The sequence below is a fragment of the Cibotium barometz genome, chromosome 33 (genome assembly GCF_041138505.1).
Source record: "Cibotium barometz isolate CiBa-2024 chromosome 33, ASM4113850v1, whole genome shotgun sequence".
Classification (NCBI taxonomy): Eukaryota; Viridiplantae; Streptophyta; class Polypodiopsida; order Cyatheales; family Cibotiaceae; genus Cibotium; species Cibotium barometz.
The window spans coordinates 14,428,201-14,440,965 of record NC_141078.1 but is presented as its reverse complement, the minus strand read 5'-3'; the positions used below and the strand labels follow the sequence as shown (position 1 = coordinate 14,440,965).

Sequence of the window (12,765 nt, the reverse complement as noted above, 5' to 3'; positions counted from 1 at the left end):
TGAAGCCATGGGCTACTTCGAGATATGGACTCCCTTGTATACATGTATGAAATTTTGATAGTAATATTGAATCGTGAATCGATAGTATTACATTCATGTCTGTCTTGAATCGTGTATTGACAATGTATGCATTCATGTTGTTCTTGTCTTAATCTCCCTCGTGCATATGTTCTTCGTGGATGGTCTAATGCACAAAAAAAAAAATCCAGAGAGTGTTATTGGGTGCTGGAATGCTGGAACAGTATTCAAGCACCAAATAGCACTCTCTGGATTTTTTTTTTGCTCTCTATTCGCGTGTATAAACGCGTCAGAACTGCTAAAAATCGCGTGTATATACGCGGATAATCTATAAAATACGCGTGTATTAACGCGTCAAAACTGATAATTACGCGTGTATAAGCGCATCTAAATTAAAAAAACGCATGTATAGACGCATGTATCAACGCGTCTGAGTACATCTGAACTGAACAAAACGCGGCTATACACCCGTGTATAAGCGCGTCTGGCACGTCCTATACACGCGCTTTTACACGCATGTCTGTGGCCGCGATGATACACGCGCTGATACACGGGCCTGCTACTTTTTTTCACAAGTCATTTTTAGCGGCTAGGAGCGCGGGTATGAGCCCGATCCCTTGTAGTGTTAGGGATTTTGTATGTATGCATTACTAATCCTTTCCTCACCCTTTTGTTGGTTTTGTAGGTCTTCTAATATTCTCTTTTATCATCACCAAAAAGAGGTAAGTGCTTTCCTCTCTTTCCTATCTTTTTATCCTCTCTTTCCTCTATTTTTATCTACCAAAAGAAGGGGTTTTGTTTTGTAGGTCCTCTATGCATAGAATAGAGCTCTAATCATAGAGCTTAATCTATACATTAAGCTCTATTCGTAGAGCTTAATGCATAGATAAAGCTCTATGTTTAGGATAGTGTGGCTTGCATAGTGCTTTATGCATAAGCTTGCATAGATAAAGCTCTATGTTTAGGATAGTGTGGCTTGCATAGTGCTTTATGCATAAGCCTCATGCATAATGCTTTATGCATAAGGTCTCATGCATAACTTTATGCTTAAAGCTTTATGCATAAGCTTTAGCATAGCTTGCATAGCGGCATAGTTTGCATAGGTTTTTGTATGTATGCATTACTAATCCTTTCCTCACCCTTTTGGTGGTTTTGTAGGTCCTCTAATCCTCTCTTTCAACATCATGAAAAAGAGGTAAGTGCTTTTCTATCTTTCCTCTCTTTCCTTTACTATTAATGCACCCTTGGGTTCTGGGGATTTTTTTTGTAGGTTTGCACATAAGCATTATGCATAATGCACATTCATGCTTTATGCATAAGCTTTATGTATATTAGCCTCATGCATAGCTTTATGCATAAGGCCTCATGCATGCTTTATGCATAAGGCCTCATGCATACTTTTATGCTTAAGGCCTCATGATTAAGGCCTTATGCATAGTGCTTTATACATAAGCCTTATGCATAATGCTTTATGCATAAGGCCTCATGCATAGCTTTATGCATAATGCCTCATGTTGCATAGCTTTGTAAGTTTGCGCATAAGCCTTATGCATAATGCTTTATGTATAATTCTCATGTATGCTTTATGCATAAGACTCATGCAAAGCTTTATGCATAATTCTCATGTATGCTTTATGCATAAGACTCATGCATAAGACTCATGCAGAGCTTTATGCATAGGGCCTCATGTATAAGGCCTCATACGTAGCTTTATGCATAAGGCCTCATGCATAAATGAATGAATGTTGAGGGATAATTCATGTGTATGCTCTTATTGAGGTGTCCATGTGGGCTGTGTTATGTGTGTGTAGAAACATGTCTCGCACTCCAGATGAGACACCGTCTTACTCTCCATCCTTCTCTCCATATGCCATGTCGCCTGACCAGTTTATGGGTTTTGTAGCACAAGCCACACTCGAGCAAAGAGTGATGGCACAACAATATTTTGGGAGAGGGGCGGGCACTTCGGCCGCACCATCGGGCACCACCACCGCTAACCCTAGTTCATCTGTACAAACCCCACAAAGAGCCGCCAGAACCCCTGCCCCCTCAGGTTGCTCGACCACTCGCTGTGAGGAGAACGCTCGAATAGTGGAGGTGGAGGCGGTTATTGTTCAAGTGGGGGCACAGATGGGTCTACACCCCCACGTGAGCGTCCTTCCCCATCTAGTGCCAGAAGCACTCCACGCTCGTGATCATCGCTCGCGATGTTTCGACACACAACCCACACTCGTCAATGGAAAAAAATATTACACAATTGTCAATGGCAATGTGGTTTTGGATAATGTCGGGCAAGAGATGAAGAGTTGCATCCGCGGGCTTTGCCACATTGTCTTGCAAATGACTTTATGAATTTATGGCCAAAGTTGGGTAAAGATAAGAAAGATAGAGTCATAAATCAAATCAAGGATGAGTACAAGCCGGCCGTCGGTAGTGATGTCGTCCCCATAAGGTGGATAAAGGACCACATGGTGGACGTCATGAAACATTGGCAGGGAGATGTGACTAGGAGAGTGAAGGCAGGGGGTGAGAAGCCTTGGTACATGAGCATTGAGGATTGGAGTGAGGAGAAACAAAAGCATGCAAGAAATCCCCAATGCTACAAGCAACAAGAGGATGTAGCCAAAGCCCGAATGGAGAGCGTAGGAAGCTCTCACCTTGGAAGTGGTGATTGGGGCGCATTCCATGTCTACTTCGTAAGTATCAACGCTTATCTTGTATGTTTCATTTGATATTATGTCTACTTTGTAAGTATCAACGCTTATCTTGTTGTTTTGGTACTTTTAGAATCAAGTGGTCCGGGTTGGCTTGCAACGGGGAGGAGGACATTGCTCGCCATAACACGTACTTTCTTTTGGAGAAGCTTAAGGGAGAAGGCGCCAACCTCAATTGGGGGTGCATTGTAGATATGTTAAGTACGGCAAGCCTTAACCTTATGATTTGTATACTTGTTTTACCATGTCATGTTAGATCGTTGTTTTGTATACCAAAAAAGCGTCTTGTATGGTTTTCGCAGGGACCAATGCCTAACCCTGAGTGAGTTCTCTACATAGAGTGGCCTTGCCCATGTCTTTCCTCTTGTACATACATATTTTGGTCAGCTCACATCTTTGTTTGAGCTTGTATAGCTTGTATGCAACTACTTTATGCAATTTTGGTCATCGAGTATAGCTTGTAGAGCTTGTATAAAATTTTATGCAACTACTTTATGCAATTTTGGCTTATCTCGTCAGAGCTTGATATGTTAATTTTACATCTTGCAATATAATTTGGCCATTGTTTGCACTTTGTGTGAATAGTGTACCTACTTTGTAATTTCGAAAACGTTATGGCACTCTAACTTTTTCAACAAATTTGCTTCGTTCTTCAAATTAGAGTACAGTTGCCTTTGGTACTCTATAAGTTTGGCATAATGGTGCATCCAGCTACAAGACTGCAGCTGGATGCACTATTATGCCAAAAAAAAATTAATACTTGCAAGCATCAAAATAACCATTGAAAAAAGCGTCAAAATAGGAGAAAGCGTCAAAAAAGTATGGAAAATATCATTATTACCATCCTTATTTTGACGTATATATCGGTGCTTATTTCGACGTTTTTATTTTGATGCGTATTTCGACGTTTCTAAGATTTTAAGCTTAGTTCTAAAGCGTCAAAAAAAGAGTGGATAATGGCCCCGTCTCTTATAGTGAAATAAATAGTTTATGATGTGTTGTATTTTAAGTCTATTAGATTTATTGTTGCTTTAAACCTCCTTAATGTTTTAAATAGTTTGTGATGTGTTGTATTGTAAGTCAATATATGATTTTTGGATTGCTCCTAGTATATTGTGAATTTCTTCTAAATACAAACTTGTTTAGTTTCTTAAGTTAATACATCGTTTATTCTAGATAGTAGCATGAAAAGTATATGATTTTTGGATTGCTCTATACTATGATTTTCTTCTAAATACAAACTTGTTTAGTTTCTTAAGTTAATACATCTTTTATTCTAGATAGTAGCACGAAAAGTATGTTTTGCTTGAAACAAAGGTGCATGTTTGTGTGTTCCATTTTTCAAAAGGTTTTATAAATGGGTTTCAGCATCTTTGACAATTGGAAATGAAAATGACTTTAGTTCATAATTAAAATCAAGCATTCCTAAAATTTCCAGCATAAATTATGATTGGTTCTCATAATACTTATATCTACCCTTTCTAGAAGCATTTTGTTCTCCAATTATATCCTACTGTTTATTGATTTTTGTACGCGAGTAATTTATTAGGTCTATTTGCACATGTCCAATACTAATGCAATAAAGAACAAAGCCGTTCATAGTAATTTATTAGGTCTATTTGCACATGTCCAATACTAATGCAATTAAGAACAAAGCCGTTCATAGTATTTAAACGTACTTCATCATGTGTAAATTTGAAGTATCTGGATGGCTTCTGTTCTTCTCTCACACGCTCTCTGTCTCGCACATATTAATCCTTCCTTTTAGCTGGCTCGCTCTCGCTCGCTCGCGCTCTCTCTCTCTCTCACACACACAATGGTTGAATATATAGAGCAACCTCAGATTCGAAGCATCAAGGAGCTTGTAGATTCGGGACTTCGGCATGTGCCTGCCCAGTATATACGCCCACCCGAGGAGAGGCCTTGCCTCTCCGAGACTGCTAACTGCACCCTTCAAGTGCCAATTATTAACCTTGCAAACTTCCATGGACAAGCCAGGGCCCAAATTACAAAAGAAATTGGGCTCGCCTGCGTCGAGTGGGGCATCTTTCAGGTACTGAAAAGCACCAGTATCCCTGCAACTGCCCATACTTTGCATTCATTAAGAGCCCAAAATATTGGCTTTCTGTGACGGTAAGCTGCAGGAGCTTGCTTTCATAGTATCAAAGAGCCAACCTTGCACAACCAACGTTTGCATTAAATTCTGCAACAGTAAGCTGCAGGACACTACCTTAGAAAACCAACTTTTGAATTACATTTTGATGTAATTAAGGTGATTAATCATGGTGTTGCGCCGGCCTTACAAAGCCAACTTTGGGGTGCTGTTGCCGACTTCTTTGCATTGCCAACCGAGGACAAAATGCGATTAATCTCGGAAGACCCATCTTGTCCATTGAGCTTCGTCACTGGCTTTGTTACCCACGAAAGAATTCGAGAGTGGAAGGACACCTTAGGATTCAAACCTTCCCCTACCATGGATGTCAAGCTGCTACCAGACTTTCTAAGGTGAGTTTTTGGACACAAAAAAAGATCCTCTCTCCCAATATACATTGTTACAGCTTGTGTTTAGCATTTCATCTATTCCATTTTGATAGCTTAATTTTTCACGTGAATGAATTTTCAAGGATCAATATAAGAGTCTTGAAGGTTTCCTTATTATGGCTTGTACCCCCTTGTCGGTGTTCCTGTATCATGTTACACGTTAAAGTTGTTGAATCATCATATGTACTTACAATTACGCCCTTTATAATGTCTTCTGAACTCCCTTGGTGGACGTTGTTGAATCATCATTTGTTCATACTCCCAGGGCCCCTATATTAGACTTTCATAAACAAATGGCTACCGTTGCACACATCCTATGTGGAGCAATTTTTGCAAGTTTGGCATTGGAGGCCAAGGCCTTTTATAAGCATATTTATCGACAAACCATGGGATGCAATTACTACCCTGCTTGTCCAAAGCCAGAGCTTACACTTGGGTTGAGTTCCCATTCGGATTTTGGATCACTCACAATCTTGATGCAAGATGAAGTGCCAGGATTGCAAGTTAGAAAAGGAGATGAATGGGTCAATGTGAATCGTATATCAAATTCATTTGTTGTCTTTTTGGGAGACCAAATTGAGGTACGTTTTGATGCATGCCATGCAATAAGCATTAAAAGCCACTTAAATAAGATTTTGTAGACATATTGTACGTGGGTGAATGGCATTCTATTGCATGTATTACAACTACTTTAACACAACAAGACATTTGTGATGTAATGATGTTCTTATACTTATCTTCTTTCACAGATATTAACAAATGCACACTATAAGAGTGTCGAACATCGAGTTGTCACAAACCTAAAGAAGCCAAGAATATCCATTGCTTGTTTCTATGGTCCAAGTGAGCATGAAAAGGTGGGACCTTTAGACAAGTTTGTGAGTGATGAAAGTCCAACTACATACAAAGAAACTATTTTTAGTGACTATCTTAAGAATGGATTAAGTAAAGGACTAAATGGCAAGTCCAATCTCGAATTTAGTAGGGATCATCAATCCATTCCTCCCAAGTAACAAATAATTCCATTTTCTTACGAATGTACACATAGTAGTACTTAATTATGATCAAACTCATCATGCCTTTCTCTTTGTAAAATAGGGAAAAAATAATCATATAGAGTTTTATGTTAGGCCATCCTTTTTCCTATATAGGTAGTAGATTATGGTTGAAATCATCAAGCCTTTCTCTATGTAAAATAGGAAACAAATAATCACAAAGATGTATGTTGTTTTCCTCTATCTTTTGAAAGGAAGAATGTTAAAAAAACATTGCCAAAAGCATGAAGACTCTCTATGTAAAATAGTTTTAAAAAAGCACATAGAGGTTTATGTTAGTTTTGCTCTATTTTTTCAAAGGAACGATGAAAAAAAAACACTCTTTGCCCCCTAAATTTGAACTTAAATCAGTAGTGAAGTGACTCTCTCTCTCTCTCTCTCTCTCACACACACACACACACACACACACACATATATATATGTCTATATGTATATGTATATACATACATACATATAGACATGTCTATATGTATGTGTGTGTGTGTGTGTGTGTGTATGTGTATTATATATGTATATATGTAAATATAACATACATCCACATATACATAAATATAGATGTGGGCGTGTGTGTCTCGTCTTCGTGTTCGTGTATGTGTGTGTGCATATGTATATATGTATGTATGTTTGTAGTGTACATATATGTATAAATTTATATAAAATACATATATACATACATACCTACATATATGTATGCATGTATGTAGTGTATGTATGTAAATATATACATACACACACATTACACATATACATAAATATAGATGTGGGTGTGTGTGTCTCGTCTTCGTGTTCGTGTGTGTGTGTGTGTGCATATGTATATATGTATGTATGTTTGTAGTGTATATATATGTATAAATTTATAGAAAATACATATACATACATACCTACATATATGTATGCATGTATGTAGTGTATATATATATGTGTACCCCTATGTATATATATATATACACATACATACACACACACACACGTATACACATATATACCTACTTACCTACATATATACATATACGTATATATGTACATACATATATATACATACCTACTTACCTATATATACATATACGTATATATGTACATACATATATACATATATATAGTATATACAACTCTGTGTATGTATGTATGTACATACATACATACATACATACATACATACATACATACATATATGTTTATGTGTGTGCACGCGCATGTGTGTATGTACACACACAAAAACACACACACATACCATGATGCGTTTAAGGATTTGTGTGCATCAATTTGTGCTCATGGAAGTGTCAACAGGGTACTTTCCTGACTAGTTTGCATGCACACCATCATTAATAGTGTCATGTCCTTTAATAGTCCCTGCCAAAAGCAATGTCGAGAAGCTTGCACGTAAGAGTACAAAGAATGCATGAACACACTTTAAAGAAAGGTCATTGTCACCGATTAAAATTCCTCCAAAAGCAACAATCCCCTCATGGGAGGATTTTTGGAATTCTGTAAGATAGATGGAGATTTTGATTTTTTTCTTTTTAGAAAAATAGTTTTTTCATAAGGTGAAATTTAAAAATAAAATGGTTGTTGATTAGGCTCCCCCACCTTAGTTTAAACACCTAATAACTATGATTAGTGTAGGATTAGGGCATCTTCACCATAGCCATGCATTTTTGGTACTCATGTTTTAACAACCATGGTGTGAACACCACACCATAAAAGCACAGTAGGGTGGCATGGTTCGAGCCAAGGCACATACTAGCTCTCAAGCTCTTTCATCGGCCAAGGAGCCACATGCAAACTACATGTTTATGAAGGCAATCAATGATGATATACAATGCCTTCTCCCTTAGGCTATACTTTACACATTGTGCTCACATTTGCCAATGCAATGTTGATGACGATGGTGACAATGGTGATGATTATGATTTTGCCTTTGTGCATTGTACATCAAAGCTCCCTCCCTTCCAATATTGCAACTTCTAATTAACACATCTTTGTAGCATTTCATCTCTTCCGTCTTAATTTTTCATTGTAATACACGTGAATGAATTTTCAAGGATCGATACAAGAGTCTTGAAGGTTTACTTGATTATGGCTTGTATCCTCTTGGTGTTCTTATATCATGTTATACGTTCAAGTTGTTGACTCATCTTTACAATTATGCCTTTTATGTCTTTCGAATTCCTTTGGTGGTCTTATATTATGTTATACATTTAAATGTTGTTTGAATCATCATTTGTACATACTCCCAGGGCTCCTATATTAGACTTTCATAAACAAATGGCTACCATTGCATACATCCTATGTGATATTTTTTTTGCAAGTTTGGCATTGAAGGCTAAGGCCTTTTATAAGAATATTTTATTGACAAACCATGGGATTCAATTGTCTAGGGCTAGAGCTTACATTTGGGTTCAGTTCCCATTCAGATTTTGGGTTACTCACAATCTTAATGCAACATGAAGTGGAGGGATTGCAAGTTAGAAAAATAGATGAATGGAAGGACACCTTAGGATTCAAACCTTCCCCTACCATAGATGTCAAGCTGCTACCAGACTTTCTAAGGTGAGTTTTCAAACACAAAAAAAGATCCTCCCTTCCAATATACATTGTTACATCTTTAGCATTTCATTTATTCCATTTTGATAGCTTAATTTCTCACGTGAATGAATTTTCAAGGACCAATATAAGAGTCTTGAAGGTTTCCTTATTATGGCTTCTTGTACCCCCTTGTTGGTGGGATGCAATTACTACCTTGCTTGTCCAGAGCCAGAGCTTACACTTGGGTTGATTTCCCATTCGTATTTTGGATCACTCACAATCTTGATGCAAGATAAAGTGCCAGGATTGCAAGTTAGAAAAGCGTCGATGTGAATCGTATATCAAATTCATTTGTTGTCTTTTTGGAAGACCAAATTGAGGTTCGTTTTGATGCATGCCATGCAAGAAGGATTAAAAGCCACTTAAATAAGATTTTGTAGATATATTGTACGTGGGTGAATGGCATTCTATTGCATGTATTACAACCACTTTAACACAACTAGACATTTGTGATGTAATGATGTTCTTATACTTATCTTCTTTCACAGATATTAACAAATGGACACTATAAGAGTGTCGAACATCGAGTTGTCACAAATCTAAAGAAGCCAAGAATGTCCATTGCTTGTTTCTATGGTCCAAGTGAGCATGAAAAGGTTTAGACAAGTTTGTGAGTGATGAAAGTCCAACTACATACAAAGAAACTATTTTTAGTGACTATCTTAAGAATGGATTCAGTAAAGGACTAAATGGCAAGTCCAATCTCGAATTTAGTAGGGATCATCAATCCATTCCCCCCAAGTAACAAAGAATTCCATTGTCTTACGAATGTACATATGGTAGTACTTTATGATCAAACTCATCATGCCTTTCTCTTTGTAAAATAGGGAAAAAAAATCATATAGAGGTTTATGTTAGGCCATCGTTTGTCCTATATAGAGGTTTATGTTAGGCCATCCTTTGTCCTATATAGGTAGTAGATTATGGTCAAAATCATCAAGCCATTCTCTGTGTAAAATAGGAAACAAATAATCACAAAGATGTATGTTGGTTTTCCTCTATCTTTTAAACGAATTGATAGCCTTTGCAAGAAAAAAACATTTTGTCTCAAATGAACCAAAATGGATTTTTTGGCCTACTTCGTCATTGTTAATGGTCTAGTCATGAGAGGAATTGATAGCCTTTGCAAAAATAAAATCATTTCATCTCAAAAATATGAACAAAAAGGGCTTTTTGCATGTTTCCTCATGACCGGTGGTCTACTTGTAGTCTCGAGCAAAGTGTCACTTCACTTATGAGTCCTGGTTGTAAGTTATACTCTGTTTGAAGGTTTATAAGCATTACATGTGTTGTTATTATGTTTGAGTTTATATGGACCATGAAACTTTGAACTATTTTTATAACTTGATCTCAATGGTTTACGAGGCTAGGTGGGAAGAGATAATGAAAATAGAAGTGCATTTGAAAACTAATTATAAAGGAAAAGAAATTATAATGGATAAGGAATTACCTTTGATATTGCATTAAAAAAAGTTTTAATGATTAAGATAAGAAAACATTGCAAGATATTAAGGAATCTTGAACCCATTATTGTAACATTCAATCTATGAGGTGTAAGGATGGTATATGAAACAAAGAAAACAGTGAGATCGCCATCCAACTAATTATTAATTCCACATAGATATTGAGAAACTTTTATTATAAGGAATTGAATTCTCAAGAATAATGTCCACAGAGCTTATTACATGAACTTATGAGATCTAATAAAGAAAGTAATAAATTAATCTCATGATAGTTCTTGTGTAAAAAAACAAGGAAAAAGCCAAGGAGCTTGAAAAACATACTTATTTGAGGTAATAATGAAATAAAGATACAAACAAAGTTTCAACATGTTATTTTTGGTACTAGGTTTTTCATTTTGAAAAACAAAAGATACAAGGTTTTTTAGTCCTATGAAAAAAATGTCAAAAAGTAATATATGTGGAGTTAGTAATGGATAGGAAAGGAAAAGGACACTTAGTAGTACCAAGTAAATTGCCTAAGCTGGTGCACTTTATTCCTAGTTAAGAGAAAGTAAAACAGCCACAAGCTACAAACTTCTCTATTCATGTGTTTTGTTTACATGGGTTTCAAACTTGAGGTGTCTAAAAATATGCAAGTGTAGCACGTGAGTTCATCAAGAGAGGGGTATATTAATTCAAAAACATTATAGAAATACATTTACAAGAAGGGTTTCTTAAACCAATTTTGAAAAAAAAAACACAAGTTTATGAAGAAAAAGGGGTCATTTTATTCATAAAAGTATATACGTGTAAGAAAAACTCAAGATTTTTAAGAGTGCTCTTTAAGAGTCCCCAGTTTCTTTAGGACTTCTCGTTTAAAGTCCCTAGTTTCTTTAAGATTTCTCTTTAAGATGATCTTTAAGAGTCTCTAGTTCCTTGCACACGAGACTCGGTAACTAGATACTTTGTGTAAAGAAGAGTCTCAATTTAGGTAAAGCTATCCTGAATTTTCCTTCAAGGATGATAAACCTAGGGTCTTGGTTCTAGACTTTGGCCTTTACACTTTCAATCTTTATAGTCTTATGTTTGAGGTTTCATGGTTAGCATCTCGCAAAATGAAGGAAATACAGGGACAAGAAAATTCAACAAAGAAATAATATCACCTCGTTGTCTTTTGATACATTTCGATTCCCTTTTGTTTTTCTTTAGGATTCAATCAGGATCCATTGTCTTTTAATTTAGCTTTATTGTGTATTTTTCTTTTCGTTTAAATTACAATTTTTCAAATGTCATATTTACATATTTCTCACTTTATTTAATCTTATGTGGTTAGCATTTATGGAAACATAGATGAATGATATTGATAACTCTATTATTAAGGCTTCCTTAGTAGTGTTCATGTCCATATTCCTTCCATTTGGAATATTCACAAATGCTTTTTAAATAATCGTGTGTCTAAGAAAATATTGTAGTATATTTTCTTGTGTTTTGAAGATAATGAACAAAGTTTTTCTAGTTCTTTGTCATTACTACTACAAACTTTTTCTAAAACATTTAAAAACTTTTGGAGTTTCAAATAATGCAAGCATAATTATTTTTCAAATGTCTCGTAGATTACTATATTTCTCTGTTGGTGGCATGATGGATTAAGTTTTTAAGGCTAAGTCCTTTCCATGTATTATAAAATAAATAGTTTGTTTGCACTAGTCACTTAGAGTATGTAACTTTTTTTTCAACATGGCATATTCTAGAAAAATTAAATAGTTTATTGTCATTTCACAACATTTTTCATACATATAAATAGAGTTCCATGTAGGGGTTCATTTTTTGTATTCCTTCTATAAGTTATCCATTTTTTCTTGGATTGCTCAAACATATTTTTTCTACAAAGATTAAGTTGTGATTAAAACATGCAGAGGCTACCATAGAATCTATAAGCCTTACTTGTTGGACATGTGCTAGTTGCAATGCCTGCATATTATTACATCCAAAGTGGAATACTTGTCTCTCTAACAAGCCTTTATATTATTATATTTGGTTGTTGGACACGTGCTAGTCGCAAGGCCTGCATATGATTGCATCCAGAGTGGAGTACTTGTCTCTAAGAAGCCAAGTTTGTATTATTATACCAAGTTGCTTACCACTCCCATTTGTCCTCTTGTGGAGATTTTTGTTAGATAGCATCTAGTTTGATATCCTTGAATATGATGAACTTGTAGAAAAATGATGCAAATTTTAGCATGTGTATGTTAGACAGCATCTAGTTTGACATCCTTGAATATGATGGACTTGTAGAAAAATGATATAAATCTTAGCATGCGTATGTAAAAATGCAACTGTTACACGTGATTTGATTTGATGCCGCACATGATTTGATTCTATGCCCATGCGTATCTTATTATCATAATG

General features: G+C 35.9%; 1 protein-coding gene across 1 annotated transcript in view; it reads left to right on the top strand.

The window, feature by feature from the left end:
- The first annotated feature begins 4,548 nt into the window (after positions 1-4,548).
- The window catches only part of LOC147619324 (fe(II)/2-oxoglutarate-dependent dioxygenase 4-like), a 19,234-nt gene continuing 11,017 nt past the window's right edge, over positions 4,549-12,765 (top strand). The window contains exons 1-4 of the mRNA XM_086773430.1: positions 4,549-4,785; positions 5,005-5,237; positions 5,539-5,854; positions 6,023-6,282. Coding sequence (XP_086629556.1) covers positions 4,549-4,785; positions 5,005-5,237; positions 5,539-5,854; positions 6,023-6,282 — 1,046 coding nt within the window. The remainder of the gene's footprint in view (positions 4,786-5,004; positions 5,238-5,538; positions 5,855-6,022; positions 6,283-12,765) is intronic.